This window comes from Microcaecilia unicolor, chromosome 7 (genome assembly GCF_901765095.1).
Source record: "Microcaecilia unicolor chromosome 7, aMicUni1.1, whole genome shotgun sequence".
NCBI lineage: Eukaryota > Metazoa > Chordata > Amphibia > Gymnophiona > Siphonopidae > Microcaecilia > Microcaecilia unicolor.
In genome coordinates, this window is record NC_044037.1 from 120,912,389 (window position 1) to 120,939,025 (window position 26,637).

Below are 26,637 nucleotides of genomic sequence, written 5' to 3' on the forward strand. Positions count from 1 at the left end.
ATTTCTCCTGTCTCCCTGGGCCCTGCCCTCCCATCCTTGTCCATCTTTGTCCATCGATGCTCCTCTCTCCCTTTCCCTCCTCCATCCATCCATATCCAGCAATTCTCCTCCCTCCCCTCCATGTCCAGCAATTTCTCCTGTCTCCCTGGGCCCTGCCCCTCCCATCCATGTCCATCGATCAATGTTCCTCTCTCCCCTACCCTCCCGCTCCCATGTCCACCTGCCTGCCCTCTTCTCTGGTTTAAATCTTGTGTTTAAATTCACCTCCGACGTCGCAGGACTGCTGTTGGGGTCCTGGAGCTGAGGTAAGCAGCGAGGGTCAACATGGCGCGGCGGTGCCCTCCAGAGGTCGGCGCCCTCCTGCCATGCTTACTGGGTTGGACCGGCCCTGCAAGAAGTGTTTGTTTAGCACCTACATAGCGGAAGGGGACGAGGTGGGTGAGAGGTATGAACTTACCTTGAACTTGTGCTGCAAGAATCTGTTGGCTCCAAGGGACCAGAAGCTGCCTGCTTCAACAAAGGAGAAAGAGAATTGGGGGCAGTGAGGGAGCACATCACACACAGCAATGAACTCCTGGAGGGTAGAGAATGGAGAGCTGATCGCAAGTAGAAAATGCAGAGTATTATGCTAAGCTACCAGCTAACATCCAGTCTGAAACCAAACCCATACACCAGTTATCTTTCAAGAAGTGGCAAAACAGTTCCCCCCCCCCCCCCCAACACACAAAAAAACCCAAAACCACAAACAAACAAGTGTACACAAGCATACAGTGGGAAAAACAAGGTTTACTATAACTGGAACTCAAACGCTTTCAAATGCCACCCCATAATGCAAAGAAATACCTCTGAAGTGCAACACAGAGTAAGCTGTTTTAAAGAGGTGCCAATAAAGCAAGTGCAAGCAGCTGCGGACGTTTATCATTATCACCCTTAATTGAAGTGAGGACACCCAAAACAGAGCACCTAGGATCACCCATATTTCCCACACCTATAATCGAAATTAAGCCGGCCATCTTTGTTTCGATAATACGATCAGGCCGGCCAAATCTCAGCATTTTGGCCAGTTTTAGATATGGCCAGCATTGATTTCCGCCGATAATGGAAACTACTGCTGGCGATCTCAAACCCGGCCAAATGCAAGGTATTTGGTCATGGGAGGAGCCAGCGTTTGCTGTGCACTCATTCCCCTGACATGCCAGGACACCAACTGGGCATCCTAGGGGGCACTTCTAAAAAGTAAGAAACAAATTACAGTACCTCCCAGGTGCATGGCTCCCTTCCCTTGGGTGCTGAGCCCCCCCAAAACCCACTCCCCACAATTCTACATCATTACCATAGCCCTTTGACATTTGAGGCTGGCATAGAGGCTAGCAAAAAAAAGTGCTTTATTTTTAGTTTTTTAGTGTGGGAGGGGGTTGGTGACCACTGGGGGAGTATGGGGAGGTCATCCGCCATTCCCTCCGGTGGTCATCTGGTCAATTGGGGCACCTTTTTGAGGCTTGGTCGTGAAAAAAAAGGGTCCAAAAAAAGTGTCCTAAATGTTCGCTAAAAACGGCTATTTGTTTTTCAATTATCGGCGAAAGCCGGCCATTTCTGTTCGCCCGAACCATGCCCCAGTCGCGCCTTCACCACGCCTCCAAAATGCCCCCATCAACTTTGGCCGTTTCCGCGACAGACTGCAGTTGAAGGCGGCCAAAATCGGCTTTCGATTATACCGATTTGGCCGCTTTTGTGAGATCGCTGGCCATCTCCCGATTTATGTCGGGAAATGGCCGGCGATCACTTTCGAAAATAAGCTGGATACTTGCAAAGGTTAGGATGAGAATCCTACGATTTGTGGGATGGCCCGTGAGTGTTTTTTCAATAACTAAAAGGACTTCAATCTGCAGTATAATGGTATACAAAGATTCAGTATCTAATATAATGAGTATAACATCAGACAAATCACCATCAAATTTATCCAAAAGAGAAAGTGTATGTGATGATTCTCAAATGAATCAGTAGGTCAAAGACATATAAGGTCGTACGAAGTAATCAAGAAAAAAATCGATAAAGGTTCAAGAACCAAACCATTTCCAGACAAAATAGGTCTGCCTGGAGGGTTGCTCACAGATTTATATAGATGTATATAGAAGGGATAAAAAGATTTTTACATAGTGATATAGTGACGGTCCATCCAGTCTGCCCAACAGTCACGTTCATTCTCAATTCAAGATTAAGTCAACAATGAATGCGATATTATATACTTGAACATGGTCTTTCTTTGCTGTTTCTGGGATATAGACCATAGAGGTCTGCCCAGTTCTGTCATTATGGGAATTAGAAAGCTGGCTTTAATGGCTATGTTCACCACCCTCTGATGTAGGGTCAGAATCCAATGGAATATATTACTCCCTATCATTGAGCCAGCCATCTCTTCACCTCCCTGATATAAATGGTCCTATTTTGGACCACTATCCTGCTTATAATCGAAAGAGAAAAACGCCTATATTGCGACCCAAATCGGGAGATGGGCGTCTTTCTCCCGTGGGCGCCCAAATCGGTATAATCGAAAGCCGATTTTGGGTGTTTCCAACTGCAATCCATCGCGGAAACGGGTAAAGTTGACGGGGGCGTGTCGGAGGCATGGTGAAGGCGGAACTGGGGCGTGGTTATCGGCCGAGGAGAGATGGGCGTCTTTAGCTGATAATCGAAAAAAAGCCGTTTTTACTGAGATTTTGGGTCACTTTTTGTGGACCCTTTTTTTTCACGAACAAGTCCCAAAAAAGTGCCCCAACTAACCAGATGACCACTGGAGGGAATCGGGGATGACCTCCCCGGACTCCCCCAGTGGTCACTAACCCCCTCCCACCAAAAAAACCTCACTTTAAAAACTTTTTTTCCAGCCTCTATGCCAGCCTCAAATGCTGTACCCACCTCCATGACAGCAGAATGTGTTCTATCCTGTGACAGCCTTTCCCTGGTTCTGATGTGGCTCTCGGGTGAGTGTGACACCTTTTCTGTTATGTGCACTGCAGAGTCACATCAGCAATGCATTGTGGTGGGTGTAGGGTATTGGGCTCCGTGATTCCAGTAGCTTGTGGCAAATGCTCACGATGTTGGTAGTTGGTAGGCTCTACTCCCATGGTGCTTTTCCCCCTGCTTACTGGGTCAGAGTGTGCCCTGTTTTGTTTCCGGTAGTCCATGAGGTAGTGGCCATTTTTGTAAGCCAGTTTTAGTTCCCTTTCCTGTGTTAGCCACGTTACAGAACTTAGTTCTTACCTTGAATGTGGCTGAAAGAGGGCATTGTACAGCATTCTGCCAGCTCTGACCTACTGCTCATCTGAGTACCAAGGAGACTCGTTGCCAGTGGGGCACAACCTCTGATCTGCAGTTAACTGTGAGTAAGCGTGCTTATTCCAATAAAGGACGTTTTCGGAGAGATTAGTCTTCAGGTGTCAACTGGTGTGCCAATGTTATATAGCAGCAACAAGTCCTAGAGGCCTGCGTGTATACAGGTCCATGGAGCACTTTTAGTGGGTACCGCAGTGCACTTCAGCCAGGTGGACCCAGGCCCATCCCCCCCTACCTGTAACACTTGTGCTGGTAAATGGGAGGTCTCCAAAACCCACTGTACCCACATGTAGGTGCCCCCTTCACCCCTAAGAGCTATGGTAGTGTTGTACATTTGTGGGTAGTGGGTTTTGGGGGAGGAGGGTTGGGTGCTCAGCACCCATGGTAAGGAAGCTATGCATGTGGGAGCGTTGTCTGAAGTCCACCGCACTGACCTCTAGGGTGCCCAGTTGGTGTCCTGGCATGTCAGGGGGGTGAGTGTACTACGAATCTTGGCCCCTCCCACGACCAAATGGCTCGGATTAGAACGTTTTTGAGCTGGGCATTTTTAGTTTCCATTATCGCTAAAAAAACAGACACCCACCTGAAAAACGTCCAATTTTTTGAAAATACGGTCTGTCCCGCCTCTTTACGTACCCGTTTTCGGACATAGATGCCCATGGAGATAGGCGTTCGTGTTCGATTATGCCCCTCCACGCCACCTCCCTTGTCTGCAGGCTTAATGAAAATGAGTGGCTCTCTATGTTCTTCCCTTATGAGATTGTAAAACCACTGTTTTTTTCTAATTTAGCAATGTCACGCTGTCACACAAATCAAATGTATTCATCTTAATTTCTCTACCAGTCTTCGCTCTCATGTTACTGCTCACTATTGATTGGATCCAAAATGAGGCAGGGAGCTCTATAATTACATTCATAGCATTTGCGCTTGTTTTTTCATGCACTGATCCTCTTAGACGCCGTTGCAGTCACTGAGCGATTCCTTCAAGGATATGTTTCATAAGAGCATAAACATAAGTGTTGCCATACTGGGACAGATCGAAGGTCCATCAAGCCCAATATCCTGTTTCCAACAGTGGCCAATGGAGGTCACAAATACCTGGCAAGATACCAAAACAGTAAAATAGATTTTATGTTACTTCTCTTAGAAATACGCAGTGGATTTCCCCCAAGTCCATCTTAATAATGAGCCAATCCTTTTTTAAACCCTGCTAAGCTAACTGCTTTTACCACATTCTCTGACAACGAATTTAATTACACTTTGAGTGAAGAAATATTTTCTCTGATTTGTTTAAAATGTACTACTTAATAGTTTCATTGCGTGCCCCCTAGTCCTAGTATTTTTGGAAAGAGTAAACAAGTGATTCACATCCACCCATTTCTTTCTACTCATTATTTTATAGACCTCTATCATATCTCCCCTCAGTCATCTCTTCTCCAAGGTGAAGAGCCCTAGCCACTTTAGCTTTTCCTTATAGGGTTGTCGTTGTATCCCCTTTATTATTTTCGTCGCCCTGCTCTGTACCTTTTTCTAATTCCATTATATCTTTTTTGAGATGCGGTGATCAGAAATGCACACAGTATTTGAGGTGCGGTTGCTCCATGGGATGATACAAAGGTATTATAGCATTCTCACTTTTGCTTTCCATTCCCTTCCTAATAATATCTAACATTACATTTGCTTTCTTAACCGCCGTTGCACACTAAGCAGAGGGTTTCAAAATATCATCAACGATAACACCTAGATAAGATTCTTTTCCTGGTTGGTGACTCCTAATTTGGAACCTTGCATCATGTAGCTATAGTTTGGGTTTGTCTTTCCCACATACATCACTTTCCACTTGCTCACATTTAAATGTCATCTGCCATTTGGATGCCCAGTCTCCCAGTTTCGTAAGATCCTCTTGCAATTTTGCACAAACCTCACTAGTTATTCCTATCTCTAGATAATTTATAAATACGTTAAAAGGCAGTGGTCGCATCACATAACCCTGGGGAACACCACCATCTACCCTTCTTCATTGACAATATTGACTATTTAACCCTAGTCTCTGTTTTCTTTCTTTTAACCAGTTTTTAATCCACAATAGGACATTACCTCCTATCCCATGACCCTCTAATTTCCTCAGGACTCTTTCATGAGGAGCTTTGTCAAATGCTTTTGAAAATCCAGATACACAATATCAACTGGCTAATGTTTATCCATATGTTTGTTCACCCCTTCAAAGAACTGTAGTAGATTGGTGATGCAAGATTTCCTTTGGCTAAATCCATGTTGACTTAATCCAATTAATCCATGCTTATGTATATGCTCTGTAATTTTGTTCTTTATAATAATCTTTACCATTTTACGCATGAGGTTTTGCCATGAAACAAGGCCCTTGTTGGCAGTGGGGACCTCGGTTTACTAGCAGTATAAAGTATGACATAACGCACTTGAAGTCCTGCAAGAAGATGTTGTTACTTTGTGCAGATATGTTTTTTGTAGTTTTTTTTAGCTTTTGTATACACTTCAGATTTTGTTTAAATTGCACATTGTATCACTGACCTTTAATGGAGGTTTTTTTCTGCTGATGACTGAACTTGGGAAGCACAATTGAGTGCTCTATTATTATTCTGAGGCCTTTTCCTCCGTTTTTGGTTAGTACTGCTTTGATCTAATTACTAAAGTGGGGTGTTTTATATTTATTTTTGATTCTAACTAATTAACCTAATGAAACAGCTGATAAAATCTGAGATGGATGCATAGTCCCCTACTTCTGGGGGAACAGTGGGTGCTATGCTTTCTATTGCATATGCTTGGGGAAATAAGGTTTATCATTCCTAATGGTCAAGGTTTCCACTTGGTGACTGCATGACAAATTGAAAATAGCATGTGTACATGAGGAAAGATAGAAACATAGAAAATGATGGCAGATAAAGACCATATGGCCTTTCCCATCTGCCTATCCCTTCCTGTCCTTCAAAGATCATTTGTGCTTGTTGGGAGGTGTTGAAACAGTAAGAGGAAATGATTAGACAAGAGGCTTTGTGAAAAAGAGGAACAAGACAAGGAGAGAAAGAGAACAGCAAAGAACAAAGACTAGAAAATCGCATATTCAGGATAAAATAAAAGACTCTTCAATCAGCTTGTCAAAGTTTTTAACCAACAAAAAGACTTTATGGCAAGATACATTCTCATTCTTCTACTATTTGGTAATGGTATGTATGTGGCATTCTTTGTTGTATATCATTTCATCAGAATAATGAACTAAAATTGTTTCATCAATGGAAACTGGTTTGTAGCATTGAAACTTTTGTGTTGTCTTGTGGTTATTGCTAATTAATATATTGTATGTGGAGGGGCATTTTCAATATAACATCTAGGTTGGACTTTGGACATTTTCCACTAAATGTCCCAAAGCCTGAATAGCAAATGTAACCATTTTTAAAAAAGCAAAACATCTATATTTGCGTTTATCTTTTCAGACCATTTTCAAAAAAAAAAAAAAAGCACACATGAAAAAAATAGAAAATCAATCTATTGAGATGCAGGAGGGGCCAGCATTTTTAGCAGACTGGTCCCCCAGACATCCCAGGAGAGCAATGGGGCACCATAGGGGGCACTGCTGTGGACTTCATATATATGCTCCTAGGTATGCATTTCACTGTTGCTCCCTTATCTTGTCTGCTCAGCCCTCCAAAGCCCACCCAAAACCTACTACCCCCAACTGTATACCACTACAATAGCCCTTATGGGTGAAGGGGGCACCTATATGTGGGTACAGTGGGTTTTTGCTGAGTTTTGGAGGTCTCACATTTTCCACCACAAGTGTAACAGGTAGGGGGAGGTATGAGCCTGGGTCCTTCTGCCTACAGTGCACTTCACCTACCACTACACTACTCCAGGGACCTGAATGCTGCTCTACTGGACCTGGCTATAACATCTGAGGCTGTCATAGAGGCTGGTGAGTACCATTTTTATTCACATTTTGGGGGTGGGTGGGAAGGGGTCAGTAACCACTGGGGGAGTAAGGGGAGGTCATCCCTGAATCCCTTCAGTGGTCATCTGGTAATTTAGGGCACCTTTTGTGTTGTATTCTTTGTAAAAAAATAGGTCTAGACCAAAACGTTGACGTTTTCGCCCTAGACCTTTTGGTTTTGATCCATTATGGCTGTAAAATGTCCAAGTTAGTTAGATACACCCTACGCCTGCCTTATTTCCACCTTTGAAATGCCCCCAATACACCCACATATGATTTGAATGCACTGCAGACGAAATAGATAGAAAGACGTCTGCAAAACAGGTTTCAAAAATACCCATTTGGATATTTTAAGAAGAAATCATTACAAATGGTGCTTTATGACACTTTTTGGACGTTTTTCTCTTTCGAAAATGAGCCCCATAGAATCTTTGATGTACATTGCATGTTAGGATAATAGATATGTCCAGATGTACCAAGTATATTTTACAGTTAGGATCAAAAACACAAAAAGGCAAAAATCTGCTTACAGTAGTAAGTACAGACCACAAAAGCAGACAAATAAAAAATATATAACAAATAATAAACAAACCCAGAGGTGAGTAAAATAATACCCTGCATTGTATATATATCTATATATCTATATATCTATATATCTATATCTATATATATATATATATATATATATATATATATATATATATATATATATATATATATATATATATATATAAAATATATTGTCTGCTTTTGTGGTCTATACTATTTTACAGTTAGAAAACTCTCAACCTATTAAGATCTTTCCACTTAGATACAAAATGGGAAGAAGCCCTCATGAATCAGGGTCAAATGGGGGGAGGGGAGGGACTCTTTTGTACATATGGTTGATAGACTATTGCATGGAAAATCAGGAAACATTTCTTTAAGACAGTGACTTAATCCCTTGTCAACTACAGGATTTTCTTTGGTTGTGTTTTGAATCAACAACTATCAGTAGACAAAAGAACAGGGAAAGAATGGAAGAGTTAAAAAGTGGAGAGAGAATGACTGAGAAGAATACTGTAAATAGAAAAAAAAAAGATAGAAAGAAGGAACAATGATTATTATTATTATTATTATTATTTGTTACATTTGTATCCCACATTTTCCTACCTTTTTGCAGGCTCAATGTGGCTTACATAATATATCCTTTAACGACGTTAGCTGATTCCGGTCTGAACAAATACAAGGTGATGTTTAGGTAGAATGAGGTACATGTATAGTAGGTAAAATTGGGGGGAACTTAGAAAGGGAGAGAAAGAGCCAGGTAATGTCCATTATGGTCTATGGTTACGTTGTGTCGCAGGTATGAGGAGAATCAGAAGTAAAGCATGAAAAAAGATGTAGGGCTTTGACCCCCTCATAATACTGATTAATATGCCCCTCTCCAAATTTTACATCCTACAGGACATTGTTCCATTTAACTTGATTTCAGTTTGCTTTTACACATTCATTTTAATTATAAAAAAATTGTACTACGTTAGAACTTTTTAACATATGCAGATCAATTGTGCACTCATTAATTGATAGGTTAAGGTGCATTAAATCAATGATGCACACATCAACACTGAACGTGTACTAACAAATTCATATCCTTAAGGTGTATATTTATGCCCTCTCAAATGTTACTGGAAGTTTATGTGTTGGTAATCTATTTGTGGTTTCTTATTTGTTTTAATTATGTATTTTTGCTTGCTGCATTAGATGAACTCGAGTAATGTTGCAATGTTGTGTGATATAAATATTTTAAACAAAGAAAAACAAATTTTTGAAATGAACCCTGAAAAATCAAATATAAAGAGATATACTGGTTCCTTAGACTGGAAATCAAGTGATTTACTTCATAACTAATAATTATAGAAAAATAGGGCAGAGGAGGTCTTACAGGCTATTAGAATCATAGAAAGAAACTTAAGAAATCATCTAGTCCAATTCTCTGTCTCCAGAGATCCCCCGTACGTATATCATATTAGATGAGTAGCCTGCTGTATAAAACTTCCAATGCAAGAGAACCCACCACCTACATTGGCAAGGACGGTATTAGAGTATTGTGTCCAAATCTGGGCTCCACACTTCAACAAGGATTGTAGGGAAATTGCTGAAACTCTAGAGAGCAACACATGGGTTGGAGGACTTCAGTTTAATTTAGCCCGAAATAAAGAGACGAATGCTGGATGCTTAGGTGCAGTCTTCAAATACATGACTGTGGGATTAAAATGAGATTAGGGGTCATTTGTTCTCCATGTTCCTTAGAGACAGGACCACATCTAATGAGCTGAAGTTAGAGAACATAAATTTTGGATAAATTGTACAAAATTCTTTCTGTGAAAGTAGGTAAGCTTTGGAACAAGTTACCAGAGGAGGTGTAACATTAACATGGAGGGGTATTTTCGATATGACGTCTAAATCAGACTTTTGGACGTTTTGCACTAAACGTCCCAAATCAATACGAAATATGGCCATTTTCAAAAGAGCAAAACATCTTTTTAAAAAATGGCCACGTACAAGATGTTTTCGTGGTCTGTGCGTTTATCTTTTTTGACCATTCTCAAAAACAAAAGTTCAAGTGAAAAACGTAGAAAATCAAGCCATTTGGGATATAGGAGAAGTCAGCATTCTTTGTAGACTGGCCACACAGACATCCCAGGAGAGCAATGGAGCACCCTAGGGGGCACTGCAGTGGACTTCATATAAACGCTCCCAGGTACACATCTCACCATTACCCCCTTATATTGTATGCTGAGCCCTATAAAACCCACCAACCTACCTTACCCAAATGTACACTACTACAGCAGCCCTTAAGGATGAAGGAGTCACCTATATATGGGTACAGTTGGTTTTGGGGGCATGTGGGAGGGCTCACACTTTCCACCAAAAGTGTAACAGGTAGAGTGGTATAAGGGCCTGGGTTCTCCTCTCTATAATGCACTTCACTGACCACTACACTACTCCAGGGACCTGCTTGCTGTTCTAATAGACCTAGCTTCATCATCTAAAGCTGTCACAGAGGCTGGTAAGTGATATTTTTATCACATCTTTGGGGGGTAGGAAAGACTCATAATATGAGAACATAAGAGTAGCCATACTGGGTCAGACCAATGGTCCATTTAGCCCAGTATCCTGTTTTCCAAACAGTGGTCAAGCCAGGTCACAAGTACCTGGCAGAAACCCAAATCGTGGCAACACTCCATACTACAAATCCCAAGGCAAGCAGTTGCTTCCCATGTCTGCCTCAATAGCAGACTATTGACCTTTCCTCCAGGAATTTGTCCAAACCTTTTTTAAACCCAGATACACTAACTGCTGTTACCACATCCTCCGGGAAAGAGTTCCATAGCTTAACTATTCGTTGAGTGAAAAAATATTTCCGCCTATTTGTTTTAAAAGTATTTCCATGTAACTTCCTCGAGTGTGCCCTAGTCTTTGTACTTTTGGAATGATTAAAAAATTGATTTACTTTTACTCATTCTACACCACTCAGGATTTTATAGACCTCAGTCATATCTCCCCTCATCCATCTCTTTTCTAAGCTGAAGAGCCCTAACCTTTTTAGCCTTTCCTCATACTAGAGGAGTTCCATCCCCTTTATCATTTTGGTTGCTATTCTTTGAACCTTTTCTAATTCCACTATATCTTTTTTGAGATATGGTGACCAGAACTGAATGCAATACTCAATGTGTGGACACACTAGGGGAGTAAGGGGGGAGTCATCCCTGATTCCCTTCAGTGGTCATCTGGTCATTTAAAGCACCTTTTTGTGCCTTATTTATTCTAAAAACAGGTCTAGACCAAAATGTTGACGTTTCAGCCCTAGTATCACAAATGATTTCTCTCTAAGATAAAGGCAAATGTTGTACTTAAAAGAGACTAAAGTTCTGTGAAGTGCATCAAAGTTTCAAAAAAGATGAAAAGGGGAAAAGCCTCTGAAATCCATCCAACCTCCAACCCAAATAATTATCTTTAATGACACAGGTTGAAAGAGATCATGGGTTCCTTTATCATCACTGGCATAAAAAAACCCTTTCATTTTATGGTGCAAAAGATGCTAAACCTTCACAGAACTGACTATGGATCCAGAAAAATGTGAAGAAAATCATAAACTTAATTTCAAACAACTTCAAATTTTCAAATGCAGGGAAGATATCGCATGTAGGTAATTGGTCCAACACACCGACTTTGGCCAGAGTTTTGCTATATATTAGCTGTCTCAAGGCATGAGTAAACAGACAGTTTCAACGTGTTCAAACTTGCTGCTCTGGGATCCCATTGCAACAAGGCTGAACGTGCCTGATACTACTGGTCTCCCACGCCTTGAGACAGCACACTGCGTAACTCTGGCCAAAGTCGGTGTGACGGACCCACCATCTGCACGTTGCTTTTTGCATTTGAGATTTAAGTTAAGTAACTTTTTTTTCACTTTTTTGAAGATCCACCTTAAGTGAGTTCTGCGAGGTCAGCATTTCTATATTTAAACAATACAAATAAGGGTTTTTTTTAGTGCCAGTGAAGCTATAACAGCCCTTTAATTTTCCTCAACCCTCGTCTTCATTAACGACTCTTTGGGTTGGTGGTTGGGTGTTTCAGAGGCTTTCCCTCCCCCCCCCTTTTTTTAAAATTTAAATTATGCACTTCACAGAACTTTAGTCTTATGAAAGTACTTATTGCCATTACATGAGAGAAATTGTGGTGTTACATTTTCAGGACACAAACCATAAAAGTCTGCCTAGCACTGTCCTCATGTTCCAAATTACTACAGTTTCCATCAAAACCCTCTCCAGCCCATCCTAAATCAGATTGCCTTAAATGGGACACAGACCATACAAGTCTGCCCGGCACTAGCCTTAGTTCTTCACAACTGGAGTCTCCATCTAAGCAGCGCTCAACACGTCAAACACACATGCACCCATTTAAGTTTTACTTTTTATACCCTTCATTTTCTAATTAGAAATCCTTTGTGTTCATCCCATGTTTTTTTGAATTCTGTCACTGTTATCTCCACCACCTCCCTTGGGAGGGTATTCCCTTTTCATGAAAAAGAATTTCCTGACATTACTCCTAAATCTACCATACCACAACCTCAAGTCATGTCCTCTAGTTGTAACATTTTCCCTTCTCTGGAAAAGACCTGTTTCTATATTAATACCAATGGATGAGAGCAAACCACCTGAGGTTAAAAATTGCAAACATCAGATCATTTTACTGTCAGGTCATCTTTGTGATGATGTACCTTCCTATTTCATGTTTGGAAATTAATCTATACCAACAGTCAAAAAGATTCACAATTTAGGAATCATTCTAGATTCCTTTGTCTTTGAAATTCCATGTACAAAAGATAATCAAGGATATGTTTTTTAAATTGAGACTGAGATGTTTAAGGAATCTGTTGAGCCCCAATAATTATCGGATGGTAATCCAAAGCATTTTAACCCCATGCTTTGATTACTGTAATGGTCTACCAAGGAATAGGATTCAGTCATTACAAGTAGCGCAAAATGCTGTTGCAAGAGTGCTAGAGGGTTGTTCTTGATTTACTCATATTTCACCTTTTCTTAAACCATTGCACTGATTGGCTATAGAGCAAATGGTAAAGTCTAAAATTATAATAATGGTCTTTAAAGTCTTAACAGAGTTTCCTCAGTGATTGGAGCAGGGTTGCATCTTTACCATCCAACTAGAAATTTGAGATCTGCAAACTTACTGGAAGTTTCATCTTTCCATGTTGTGCGAGTAGAGGAGTACCATTCCTCAATATTTACTTGTAGGTGGTACACAACTGTGGAACTCTTTACCATCCAGTCTGAGAGAAATTCAACATCTAGAACTGTTTTAAGAAGGAACTAAAATCATTCCTTTTTAGCCAAATGTAGGGGAGAGTCTGATTTTGTAATATGTATATCAGTTAATATGACTGCTGGCAGAATTTTTTTTTCTGGTCTAACCCTGACAGGGTCCTTGAGTGTGAGCCAGGTTTGAGCAGAATTCTTGTTACATTTTCTTAGAAACAGAAGAGGTTTTCTTGCATTGATTTCTATCATTTTGTTTACTATGATTATTTGTTTATTTTATATTGTTTATCTTGATTTTTGTTGTGTATATAGATAGTGTAATCTACCAAGAATTGTAGATCATGCAAAATATAAATAGTTTTTAATAAAATAAATAAGCATCTCTATCATATCTCCTCTGTCCCTCCTCTCTTCTGTGATACACATATTCAGGTTTACCAGTCTCTGCTCGTACATCTTTTGGCACAAACATCATACCATTTTTGTTGCCTCCTCTGGACCATGTCAAGTCTTTTTATATCTTTAACAAGATACGGCCTCCAAAACTAAACACAATACTCCAAGTTGGGCCTCATCAATGACTTGTACAGGGGCATCAACACCTCCTTTCTTCTGCTGGTTACGCCTCTCTCTATACAGCCTAGCATCTTTCTGGCTAAGGCCACCGCCTTTTCATACTGTTTTCTCATCTTCAGACCCTGGCACACTATCACTACAAGGTCTCACTCTGTCTGTGCATATTGGCCTCTCACCTCCTAGCACATTCTGCTCCCTTGGACTTCTACTTCCCAAGTGTATCACTCTGCACGTCTTTGCATTGAATTTGAATTGCCAAACATTAGACCATTCTTCTAACTTTTGCAGATCCTTTTTCATGTTTTCCACTTGCTCCAGGGTGTCCATTTTGTTACAAATCTTGGCAGTGGTGTTCCTAGGGGGGGGGGGGGCGGTGGGTGCGGTCTGCCCCGGGTGCACGCCGCTGGGGGGGGTGCCACACGCCTGTTGTCTTCGCTCATTCCGTGCTCCCTCTGCCCCGGAACAGGTTACTTCCTGTTCCAGGGCAGAGGGAGCATGGAATGAGCAAAGCCGACAGGCGCGCGGCACCCCCCCCCCCCCCAGCAGGTATAAATGCACCCGGGGGGGTGCTGCACCCGGGGGGGGGGGGCGCATCGGCGATCCGCCCCGGGTGTCAACCACCCTAGGAACGCCACTGAATCTTGATATCATCTGAAAAAAAGCTAACCCTTTGGAGTGGAGGAGTGGCCTAGTGGTTAAGGTGGTGGACTTTGGTCCTGGGGAACTGAGGAACTGAGTTCGATTCTCACTTCAGGCACAGGCAGCTCCTTGTGACTCTTGGCAAGTCACTTAACCCTCCATTGCCCCGTGTAAGCTGCATTGAGCCTGCCATGAGTGGGAAAGTGCGGGGTACAAATGTAACAAACAAACAATGTCACTCACAAATATGTTGAACAGAATTGCCCCAGCTCCGATTCCTGAGGCATTCCACTAGTCACCTTTCCTTCCTCTAAGTGAATTCCATTAACCACCACCTTCTGGAATCTGTCTATCAAACAGTTTCCAATCCAGTCACCACTTTGGGTCATAACTTCATCCTGTCAAGTTTATTCAAGAGCCTCCTATGAGGAACCGTGTCAAAGGTTTGCTGAAATCTAAGTAGATTACATTTAGCACACATCTTACATTTAGTGCTCATCCTCGATCCAATTCTGTGGTCACCCAGTCAAAGAATTCAATCAGATTAATTTGGCATGATTTACTTTTGATAAAACCATATTGCCTTGGATCTTGTAATTTATTGGATTCCAAGAAATTCACTATCCATTCCTTCAGCAATGCTTCCATTACTTTTCCAATAACTGAAGTGAGGCTTACCGGCCTATAGTTTCCAGCTTCTTCTCTGTCATCACTTTTGTAAAGAGGGACCACATCCACTCTTCTCCAATCCCGTAGAACCTCTCCTGTCTCCAAGAATTTATTAAATAAATCTTTAAGAGGACCCACCAGAACCTTTCTGAGTTCCTTCAATAACCTGGGATGGATCCTGTCGAGTCCCATGGCTTTGTCCACCTTCAGTTTTTCAAGTTTCTCATAAATGCTTTCTTCTGTGAATGGTGTGCTATTCATTCCATTCTCATATGTATCTTTGCCAGCCAATCATGGTTCTTCTCCAATATTTTTTTCCATGAACACAGAACAGAAGTATTTGTTTAGCAAGTTTGCTTTTTTTCTCAACACACTATGAGGGGCATAATCGAACGTCACCGGCGAAATAGGTCGCCGAATCTATTTTGGCGGCGGCGCAACAGCTGGCCGGAACTGTATTTTCGAAAAAGATGGCCGGCCATCTTTTTTTCGATAATACGGTTTGGGCCGGCCAAATGCCAGAGGTCACCAGGTTTGAGATCGCCGGTTTTGTTTTTCAGCAATAATGGAAAAAAATGTCGGCCATCTCAAACCCGGTGAAATCCAAGGCATTTGGTCATGTGAGTAGCCAGCATTTGTAGTCCTCTGGCCCCCCTGACATGCCAGGACAACAACCGGGCACCCTAGGGGGCACTTCTAAAAATTAAAAAAATATATACAAATAGCTCCCAGGTCCATAGCTCCCTTACCTTGGGTGCTGAGCCCCCCAAATCCCCCCAAAACCCACTCCCCACAACTCTACACCATTACCATAGCCCTTATGGGCGCAGGGGGGCACCTACATGTGAGTACAGTGGGGTTTTTTTTGGGGGGGGGGTTGTAGGGCTCAACACTTAGCACCACAAGTGTAACAGGTAGGGGGGATGGACCTGGGTCTGCCTGCCTGAAGTGCACTGTACCCATTAAAAACTACTCCAGGGAGCTGGGTATGACATTTGAGGCTGGCATACAGGCTGGCAAAAAAAGTGTTTTATTTTTATTTTTTTAGTGTGGGAGGGGGTTGGTGACCACTGGGGGAGTATGGGGAGGTCATCCCCCATTCCCTCCAGTGGTCATCTGGTCAATTGGGGCACCTTTTTGAGGCTTGGTTGTGAAAATTAAAGGACCAAGTAAACCCGGCAAAATACTGCTTAAAGCCGCTTTTTTTTCCATTATCTGCGAAAGCCGGCCATCTGGTAGCCATGCCCATGCCCGCCCATGTCCCGCCTTCGCTTCACCACCGACACGCCCCCTTGCACTTTCGCTGGCGCGGCGATGGGAAAGCAGCGATGGTGTCAAAAATGCAGCTTTCGATTATACCGATTTCGCCACTTTTGCGAAATCGCCAGCCATCTCCCGATTTATGTCGGAAGATGGCCGGCGATCACTTTTGAAAATAAGCCTGTATGTTACTATGTTGCTATATGTCACTGGAGGATTATCGGATGTGCCTTCAGCAATGAAGACTATGGTTTGAATATATCACCTTCCTGAATGCTGATTTTGGAACACAGGAAGAGTGGTGAAGTTCATTTTTGTAAAGATATTGAAGAGAGACTGTTCATTGAGAGAACCTGGATAGTTGAGCCATTAAGTACTCTTTGGAAGCAATCTTTTCTCCCTTTGCGGTTTTGTTGGGATCTTTTCATTACTCTTTTTTACCAAGTACAAAAAATTGGGGGGAACCAGTGATAGGAAAACAATTGGAGATGGATAGCGTTGGCTGACCTGTCTGAGCAGTTGAGGTTTCATTTTATTAAACTATGGTTGTACTAATGGTTCATTAATCTGGTTCTCCCTTTAACAACCCAACAAAGGATCTTTGTGTTTTTGTAGATTTTGCTTACCTTTGCTTTCCAAACAGTTTTTACTGTTACTATGTCTCAGTAGACAAAGATGAACAGGAAGTGATATGTGACTGAGCCTGGTTATAGTTGTGCTTAGTGAAGTTTTTTTGGCATCTTAATAAACTGATATGTCTCTTTGCTAAGTTTTTTTCAAAAATTGATTGACTTTTACACATCCTAGTACTAAGAAGATGACGTTTTACACTCATAGAGGCCAAATCAGCATTACTGTCCAGCTACTGTGTGCCCCAGGTGGTAATTCTGAATTTGTCGCATGCTGAAAACACGCAGTAAAAAAGTATTTTCTATTTTCTACTGCATGGCACTTACCCGTCGGTAAATGGCAGTGGGCACGTGCTGCATGCCTACCGCCTGGTTAGCGCATAAGACCTTACCATTAAGTCAATGGGTGGTGGTAAGATCTCAGGCTGAAAATGGATGCGCGCTGTTTTTTATTTTGCCATATGTCCATTTTCCAGACCCTTAAAAAAGGCCCTTTTTCCAGGATGCGGTAAAAACTGGCCCAGCGCACCCAAAATATGTGCTTGCACTGCCGCAGGCCACTTTTTGCCATGGCTTAGTAAAAGGGCCTGATAATGATTTTGTGCTACTGGGTTTCTTTTATTTATGTTGCTCATTTTCAAAGCAGATGGATGCCTCAAAATGCCTTAAAAATATCTATCTGCACAAAACATCCAAATTCCAATTTTGGAAAGTCAGAATTTGGATGTTTCATACTGAAGTTTGTCCAGATAGCAAGGGGGCACGTTGTGGGTGTGTTTGGGGCAGGACTAGGGAGGGCCCAAAAGTAGGATGTCCAACAGCGATTTTTGAACAGGAAGAAACATTCATTTCTAAAAGGAAGAACGTTTTTATCTAGACCTGTTTCAGTCAAGTCCAAGTTACAAAAAGGTGCTCTGATAGAGCAGGTGACTACTGGAGGGATTAAGGCATGACCCCCAGTGCTTAACCCCCCAGTGCTTGTTGTCCCCCTACCTCTCCCCTGAAAGTAAAATCAGAAAGGAAAACCAGGCTCTATATCAGCTGCAGGTAGACTGTGGACCAAGGAGACACAGATTCAAATCCTACTATATCTGTATTTAGTTTTGTTTTTTGTGGGGCTTCCTCCAGGAACAGAAAAATACTTACCATGCCTAAAGATATAAGACACCTGCAAGCCTGAAGGCTATTGAATGGTGTACATTCAGGTTCAGTAGGTATTCTTCCAATCCTGGTGGGATCACATTTATATATATTTTAAAAAAAAAATTACAGTAGGATTTGAACCTGTGACCCTTGATTTATAGTTCACTGCACTAACCACTACAGTAGTCCTCTGTTCTCCTCAGATGTTTATGTGGCTAATTTTATAAGAATGCTGCCAGACAGACGTCTCTGTGCCTTGTTTTTTCCCATTTATAATTTAAACATTTCAGTTTGTAAAATAGATGTTCAGAATGTATGTCTCCAGCGTAAGGGCATCCTTCTCACGTATTTTCAAACAGGAAATCTGGATGTCTTTCCTGTTTGAAAATTGCTGTGTGATGGACTTTTTTTTTTTTGGACATTATGAACAGGACATCTCAATTCTGAATTGGACGTTCTTTCAAAAATACTCCTCTATATTGCTATACTGTGGCATATACTACAACCCAGGTAAAGGTACCTGGTGAATGGAGCCAAAACACCAGTAAGCTGAATTAATAACTCAAACTCTATATTTACTGAAGGACTGTGAGATTTATAATAGCCCTTAAAACTGTTCAGGCAAACTTCTAATGTAATCTAATTTTTTGTTTTGTGTTTTCCCCTTCTTTGTAGTGGCAGATGCAACTTGGGAATTGCCCCTTAAACTTTTGTGTGTTGGTTTATTTTTATTTAACAGTGAAATTGGATGACTACTGTTGTGTTACTTGGAGGGGCATAATTGAACGAAAACGTCTATCTCCATGGGCGTTTATCTCCGAGAACGGGTCCGTGAAGGGGTGGACCGAACCGTATTTTCGAAAAAAATAGACGTCCATGTTTTATTCGACAATTTGTGAGCTGGGCGTTTTTGTTTTTCAGCGATAATGGAAAATGAAAGTGCCCAGCTCAAAAACGAATAAATCCAAGGCATTTGTTCGTGGGAGGGGCCAGGATTTGTAGTGCACTGTCCCCCCTCACATGCCAGGACATCAACCGGGCACCCTAGGGGGCACTTTTACAAAAACAAAAAAAAAGGTAAAAGAGCTCCCAGGTGCATAGCACCCTTCCCTTGTGTGTTGAGCCCCCCAAATCCCCCTCAAAACCCACTGCCTACAAGTCTACACCATTACTATAGCCCTAAGGGGTGAAGGGGGGCACCTACATGTGGGTACAGTGGGTTTGGGGGGTTGGACGACTAATAAACATTAAGCAGCACAATTGTAACAGGTAGGGGAGGGATGGGCCTGGGTCCACCTGCCTGAAGTCCACTGCACCCCCTAATAACTGCTCCAGTGACCTGCATACTGCTGCCAGGGAGGTGGGTATGACATTTGAGGGTGAAAATAAACAGTTGTGAAATGGCATATTTTGTGGTGGGAGGGGGTTTGTGACCACTGGGGGAGTCAGGGGAGGTCATCCCCGATTCCCTCCAGTGGTTATCTGGTCATTTAGGGCACTTTTTGGGGCCTTATTCGTGGACAAACAGGGTCCAGGAAAAGTGCCCTAAATTCTCGCTAAAAACGCATATTTCTTTTCCATTATCGGCGAAAGGCGCCCATCTCTGATCGGCCGATAACCACACCCCAGTTCCGCCTTCACCACGTCTTCGACACGCCCCCGTCAACTTTGTACGCTTCCGTGATGGAGTGCAGTTGAAAACGTCCAAGTTCGGCTTTTGATTATACTGAGTTATTCGTTTTTGTGAGATAAACGTCCATCTCCCGATTTAGGTCGGAACTTGGGCGTTTTTCTCGTTCAATTATAAGCAGGATGGTCTCCTTCCTTTTGTTTCTGTTGTGTCTAGTCTTGCTTGCATTTCCCTATTTATTTAATATATGCTTTATACAACTCTGTTTTGTACATCGCTTTGATATTTGTTGAAAGACAGTATATAAAGCAAATAAATAAATAAATAAATAACTTATGAAAGGGAGATAAAGTATGATTGCTGCACAGTGAGACATAGCGTTAGTGGCAAAGTCAGGGGACCTTTTACTAAGCTGCACTACACAATAACACGCACCTAATGCAACTTTAAATGGCATATCACAGTATGTATTCAGGCATCCTGCGGCAATTGCCAAATCTGCATGCACTAGCAAAGAAGAAAAGCACAAGGGGCCTTTAGGAATGGGGCCGTCAATTCAAAATTTATTGGATAGACCTGACATGGTCCGTGTTTTGCAAAGCCACCTGCATCAGGGGTCAGTTTTGTCCAATGGATAGCAGCCTAGCACAGCACTCTCTGACACTAATTCTCATGCACTAACAATGTACTAAAAAATATATATATTTTTTTTTTTGGAAGGGGGCATGTCTGGGGATGCCTACAAAATGGGTGGTGGTAAGTATTCACACAATACATTTTTTTAATGGCTGCATGCTAAAGGAAACAGTGCATGGCCATTAATACAAAAAATACAAAAAGGGCATTTACACTGCAGCCGTAAATATGTCCTTAGTGCATGAGAAAAACCTGCGCAAGAGTGTGTTAGGGCCACGTTTTACCACTGCTTAGTAAAAGGACCCCTCAATAATTTAACCGAGGTATAGGGGAGCAAAATGATGTGATCATGGAGGTTTATTAGTAGATCTCTGGCAACATGAACTTCCTTGCTGCTGTGCCCAGTCAGTTGAATTTCCACAGCTTCCTTCATAATAATTTTTATACCACCTATTAAGTTAAGTATTACTCCATCACAGTTCCACCCAGCATTTCAATTTTTCTCTTTTTCAGTGCTGATTCAGTCCCAGAGTTTCAACATTGACACAGAAAGTCCCACTGTGTTCTCTGGAGACAAAAAAGGTTACTTTGGCTATAAAGTGGTGCAGCTGAAGGCAGATGGTTTCCCTTGGTAAGAAAATTTACTCTCATCATTCCTATTTACAGTAGCTAAAAAGCAATTAAGGAGAGAGGCTATCCCTTCCAACACAAGAGATATACCATAGGCAGTTCTTATTAACAGGAATTGGATTTAGCTCCCACTTTTTTCGAAGTTTAAGGCAAGTTATATAACTACCCTATCCCACACTATTCCTCTCCCAAATCCTTATCCCCAGAAAAGGAAAAAAACAATGAACAAATAACCAAGTCTGCATAGTCACAAAGGGGCCCTTTTACTAAGCTGTGGTAAAAAGTGGCCTGTGGTAGTTTGGACGCATGAAATCGGTGCACGCTGGGCCATTTTTTACCGCGGCTGGGAAAAAGAGCTTTTGTTTATGGGGTAGTAAATGGCTGTGCACTAAAATTAAAAGTAGTGCACAGCTATTTACTGCCTGAGCCCTTACCGCCACCCATTGACCTAGCGGTAAGGGCTCAAGCGCTACTCATGCGGTAATCAGACGGCTTGTGCCAATGTGGCTGCGCTGCCAATTACCACTGGGAATGCTCCCGCAGTAGAAAATAGAAAAATATTCTCTACCACGGGAAACAGTGTGCCAACTTCGAAATTACTGCCGGTGGCCCATGCTACCCCAGTGGTAGTGTCGATTTGGTGCATGCTACTCGCGCATTAGCCCTACCGCTGCTTAGTAAAAGGGCCCCAACGTGCCTTAAGGTCCTCAGAAAGCCTATTCCAAAATGCTGGCACTGTTTCCAAAAAAAAACAGGAGCTTCCTATCGGCACCAAGCAAAATTCCTTAACAGAAAGCAATGTCAAATTATAAGAGGCGCTAAACCGCAAAGTATGACAAGGTTAATAAGGCAGCAAAAGGGCCTTCAAACAATAGGCCTCATATCCTGAAGCACAAAAAAAAAAAAAAAGATTATTTTTTAAAAATACGAAACTCAATCAGCAACAAATATAAGGCATAAGAAATGAGGTAACATGATCCCACAATTTCCGAAAAGTAATCAAGTGGGCTGCCATGTTTTGAATATGCCATAATCTCTGCTGGTGTATTTAGGAAGACTGACATAAAGGGCATTGCCATAGTCCAAGTGGGTCAAAACTGTCGCTAGGTAGGTATTTTTCATGTACCCAGAGGGCTTACAGTCTAGCTTTGTATCTGAGGCAATGAAGGTCTAACCCTCTCATTCTATAATCTTACATAGTAATAAACAAAGTGACAGCAGATAAAGACTGAATGGTCCATCCAGTTTGCCCAACAGTCATATTCATTATCAATTCAAGATTAAATCAACAATGAAATGTGATATCATATATTTGATCATGATCTTTCTTTGGTGTTTCTGGGACACACATCTTGTGTGCACATTATCACACGTAGGACTAGATTCAATAAATTGCACTGAAAAATCAGCATGGGAAAATCATTTGCACTTTATAGAATAGTGCCTAATCTGTGCCTAACTTGCCACCTGTATTTATGCCTGCTGAAAGCAGTATAAATACCGTCGCCTAAATTAGGCGTGGATCGGGCGTATTCTAGAAGAATGCACATAATTCATAGGAACACCCTGTTCTGTTCCCCCTATATGCATAACTGCAGACTTAGGCTAGTATCCTTTTATGGCAATTAAGTGCTTAACTGCCATTATAGAATTCACTCTTAGAGCATACACTTTAGGTGACCTATACAGAATTACCCCCTAAGTGACATGCCCAATATCACAATGAGCAGCAGTGGGGTTTGAAACTGTCTTTCCTGTTTCTCAACCTATGGTTTGAACTATTAGGCTACTCTTCCACTCTGACTATGAATCAGCCAGTATGAAATGCCACTTCTTACACCATAAAAGAAATCACGCACAGTACTTATTAACAATGCAACAAGCAATTCTTTCTGCCTCTACTGTCACTCTTTCTGACACATTTATCTTTCCTCTGGGCCCACACAATTTATGGTTTTGTTTTTTGACTAAGGCAGTTGAAATAAATTGCTTTCTCATTCTGGGAAAGCACTCTGTCACTTTCCTGCAGAAAAAGAGGAAGTGAACAAAACAGATAGAAAAAGGCACACAGGGAAAGGAGCAGACTTCTTAGCCACATTACCTTCATAAACCTCAGTGATATAAACCCCTCTCAACAAATTATTCCTTAAAATAGGCATTCAGGATCTCCTGTCCCCAACTTTCCCATCAATCTCATGCTTCCTCCCTTTCCTGAAGAAACATGTTTCCTGGTTTCGTGTTTCATCATCCATGACTTATGTAGATGTGGAGCAAGTTTTCCTGAGGTTGAGCCGTGGTGTTTCTGGAATAAGCAAGTTTTAACTGAGCGTCTGAAATGCAGATAGTCTGTTATTAACCTTATGTCTCGCGGCAGTAAGTTTCACAGTTCCACTCCTTTGACTGTAACTATCATGTTGTGCGTTTTCTTTCTTTGGCATTCTTGTGAAGTTTGTATAACCAGTTTTATTTCCTTTAAGGATCATAGGGTTCTTTTGGGTTGATGTAGTTTGACGAGGTGCCAAATGTAGGATGGTGTGAGGCCATAGATCATTGTTAGTAGCTTGAATTCTATTCTTGCGTTAATGGGTAGCCAGTGTAGTTTGATGAGAAATGGTGTAGCATGATCAAGGCAAACAGGGAGTAAGAGCATCCAAGAGTTTATTTTCCAAAAAATACTGACACAAAGACACTACACAGGCCATGTTTCAGCACAAGGCCTTCCTCAGGGGTCTAAAAACATAGAAATAATACAAATAAATAATACAATGCAAAACGAAAATATATTAACAGCACAGCTTAAAAAAATTAAATGCAGAATAATAAATTGGCACAATTGAATCAAAGGTAGCTTTAGTGAATGAATAAAAATAATAAGAAATACATAATATGTAGAGATACATAATAATAGTAATGAATTGTCACAAAAGTACAACAGCAAGAGGTATATGAGTATGTATTAAAAACTGTTAAGTGATTGAGATATAATGGTGTAATAATCATGTGATCAGTGAATATTAAGGAATGAAATAATGTATGTGCCCAAAAGGATGTTAGATAATGAGTAGTAAACAAAAGTGAACACTTATAACAATGTGTGCAAGAGCGGATGGAGTATAAAATAACAAATGTATATGGGTCATATACCATAGCAATTCAAATAAAGTCAGTCCTAAGAGTGTGTTTTTCATACCTTTTGTTTTCTATTGTGTTTGTGGATGAAGTCCATCATATGGCACAGTTTTAGGATTTTGTCTGTCCCTTTTAGCTCATTATCTTTGTGTTTTTATTTTAGCACATATTGTTCCAGTGCTCCTAGGGATCTTTCCCTTTTAAAGACTCTGCAAATCTTACTTTATTTGAATTGCTACGGTATGTGACCCATATATACTTTGTTATTTTATATTCTATGTGCTGTTTCACACATCGTTAAGGACCCTCCCCCTTTTTTTTGCTTGGTAGCATGATCAAACCAGTGACCTCCTATCAATTTAGCTGCTGCATTTTTGACTATTTGCAGACATTTCACTGATTTGTCTGGTAGTCCTAGCTAGACTATATTGCAATAGTCAAGTCCTGTAAGAAAGGGAAAGGGAAATGGGACTTGATATACTGCCTTTCTGAGGTTTTTTTTTGCAACTACATTCAAAGTGGTTTACATATATTCAGGTACTTATTTTGTACCAGGGGCAATGGAGGGTTAAGTGACTTGCCCAGAGTCACAAGGAGCTGCAGTGGGAATCGAACTCAGTTCCCCAGGATCAAAGTCCACTGCACTAACCACTAGGTTACTCCTCCACTCCATATCCTGTACTATAATGCAGAAATGGGTTTGGTCAATTAGATGTTTCATGTGCCGGAGAAGTTTTAATTTGAAGAAGCTTTTACGTATCAGACTGTTTATTTGTGAGGGCATATTGAGGTGTGAGTCTATCCGTTGTCCTAAGGGTTTGATTTTGTTTTTCAGTGGGATTGTTGTTCCTGCCAGTTCACCTAAGCCCATCACCTCCCAATTCTTTAACCCTATTTCCATGTATCTATTCAGGCTCGTTGTTAGTGCTCCTCTAGAAGATGGGACTCCGTGGAACAGGACAGGTGCCATCTATCAATGTAGCTACACCAGTAAGACCTGCACACCCATTGTTCTTAACAGTAAGTGATAGTGCCTCCTACTGGACACAGTGGGTATTGTTATTGTTTATATTGTATAAGAAATTGTGAACGTTATATTGTTACCTGCTTAGGTTTAGGTGGGATATAATTATATAAATAAATAATAAATAAGCTATTTCCATACTCTTTATTCTCCTACTGACATAATGAATGCATCCTCAGTTCTGGGGACTTTTCTCCCACTGCACTAGGTCTATCATGTTTCTTGCACAACCATAAGAATTGTCACAACCATATGGGAAGAAAAAGAGAAGTCTGAAAGGGTTTGTGATAGAATAGCACATGATGCTCTGTTTTTAAAAAATACTCTTATATAGAACAGCCCAGTATTTTAGGAGCAGCAGTTCACATTGCCCTGTAAGAGACCCAGGTCAATTTCTGGTCCTAGTAGGGATGCAAAGATATACAAAAACATGGCTAGAAAATAGACCTGTATCTCATTTTCAGTTGATCCTTGCCAACATTTGTTTGTTAGGATTTATTTACCACCAGTTTGAAGAAATTCACCGAAGAAGGTGTTTAGCAAGAGTAACCTGGACATAGGCAATAAGCAATTACAGCAGTAAAAAAAAACAAAAAACCATTGAAATAACAGTACACACAATAACATAGCATGCTAATTCAGGGTCAACACACTGTGCGTTAAAACATCTTAATAGACAGTACTACTACTACTACTACTACTTAGCATTTCTATAGCGCTGCCAGGGTTACGCAGCGCTGTACAAGTTTAAACATGGGGAAGGACGGTCCCTGCTCAAGACAGCTTACAATCTAAAGGTAACAAACTATGTAGTCAGTGTAGGTATCATGAATGGGGAAGGTGGTTAGGCGCCAAAAGCAAGGGAGAAGAGATGGGCTTTGAGTAAGGACTTGGAAATGGGCATGGAGGGCGCATGGCGTTTGGGCTCAGGAAGTCTGTTCCAGGCATAAGGTGATGCGAGGCAGAAGGGGCGGAGTCTGGAGTTAGCGGTGGTGGAGAAGGGTACAGATAGGAGTGATTTGTTCTGAGAGCGGAGGTTACGGGTGGGAACATACGGGGAGAGGAGGGTAGAGAGGTAATGGGGGGGCTGCAGATTGAGTGCACTTGAAGGTCAATAGGAGAAGCTTGAACTGTATACGGTAGCGGATCGGGAGCCAGTGAAGCGACTTGAGGAGAGGGGTGATATGAGAGTATTGGTTCACGCGGTAGATAAGACGTGCGGCGGAATTTTGGACAGATTGAAGGGGGGATAGGTGGCTAAGCGGGAGGCCAGCGAGGAGAAGGTTGCAATAGTCAAGACGAGAGGTAACGAGCAAGTGGACGAGGGTTCGGGTGGTCTGTTCAGAGAGGAATGGGCAAATTTTGCTAATATTAAAGAGGAAGAAGCGACAGGATTTAGCTGTCTGCTGGATATGGGCAGAGAAAGAGAGGGAGGAGTCGAAAATGACTCCGAGATTGCGGGCTGAAGAGACGGGGAGGATGAGGGCGTTGACAACAGAGATGGAAAGTGGGGGAAGAGGAGAAGAGGGTTTGGGTGGAAAGACAAGGAGCTC

General features: G+C 41.7%; 1 protein-coding gene across 1 annotated transcript in view; it reads left to right on the forward strand.

Annotated features, from left to right (window-relative positions):
- Positions 1-6,408: 6,408 nt before the first annotated feature.
- Positions 6,409-26,637, forward strand: part of LOC115474732 (integrin alpha-X-like) — a 258,012-nt gene continuing 237,783 nt past the window's right edge. The window contains exons 1-3 of the mRNA XM_030210360.1: positions 6,409-6,533; positions 20,815-20,932; positions 24,974-25,080. Of these exons, the coding sequence (XP_030066220.1) occupies positions 6,494-6,533; positions 20,815-20,932; positions 24,974-25,080 (265 nt within the window). The 5' untranslated portion in view covers positions 6,409-6,493. The remainder of the gene's footprint in view (positions 6,534-20,814; positions 20,933-24,973; positions 25,081-26,637) is intronic.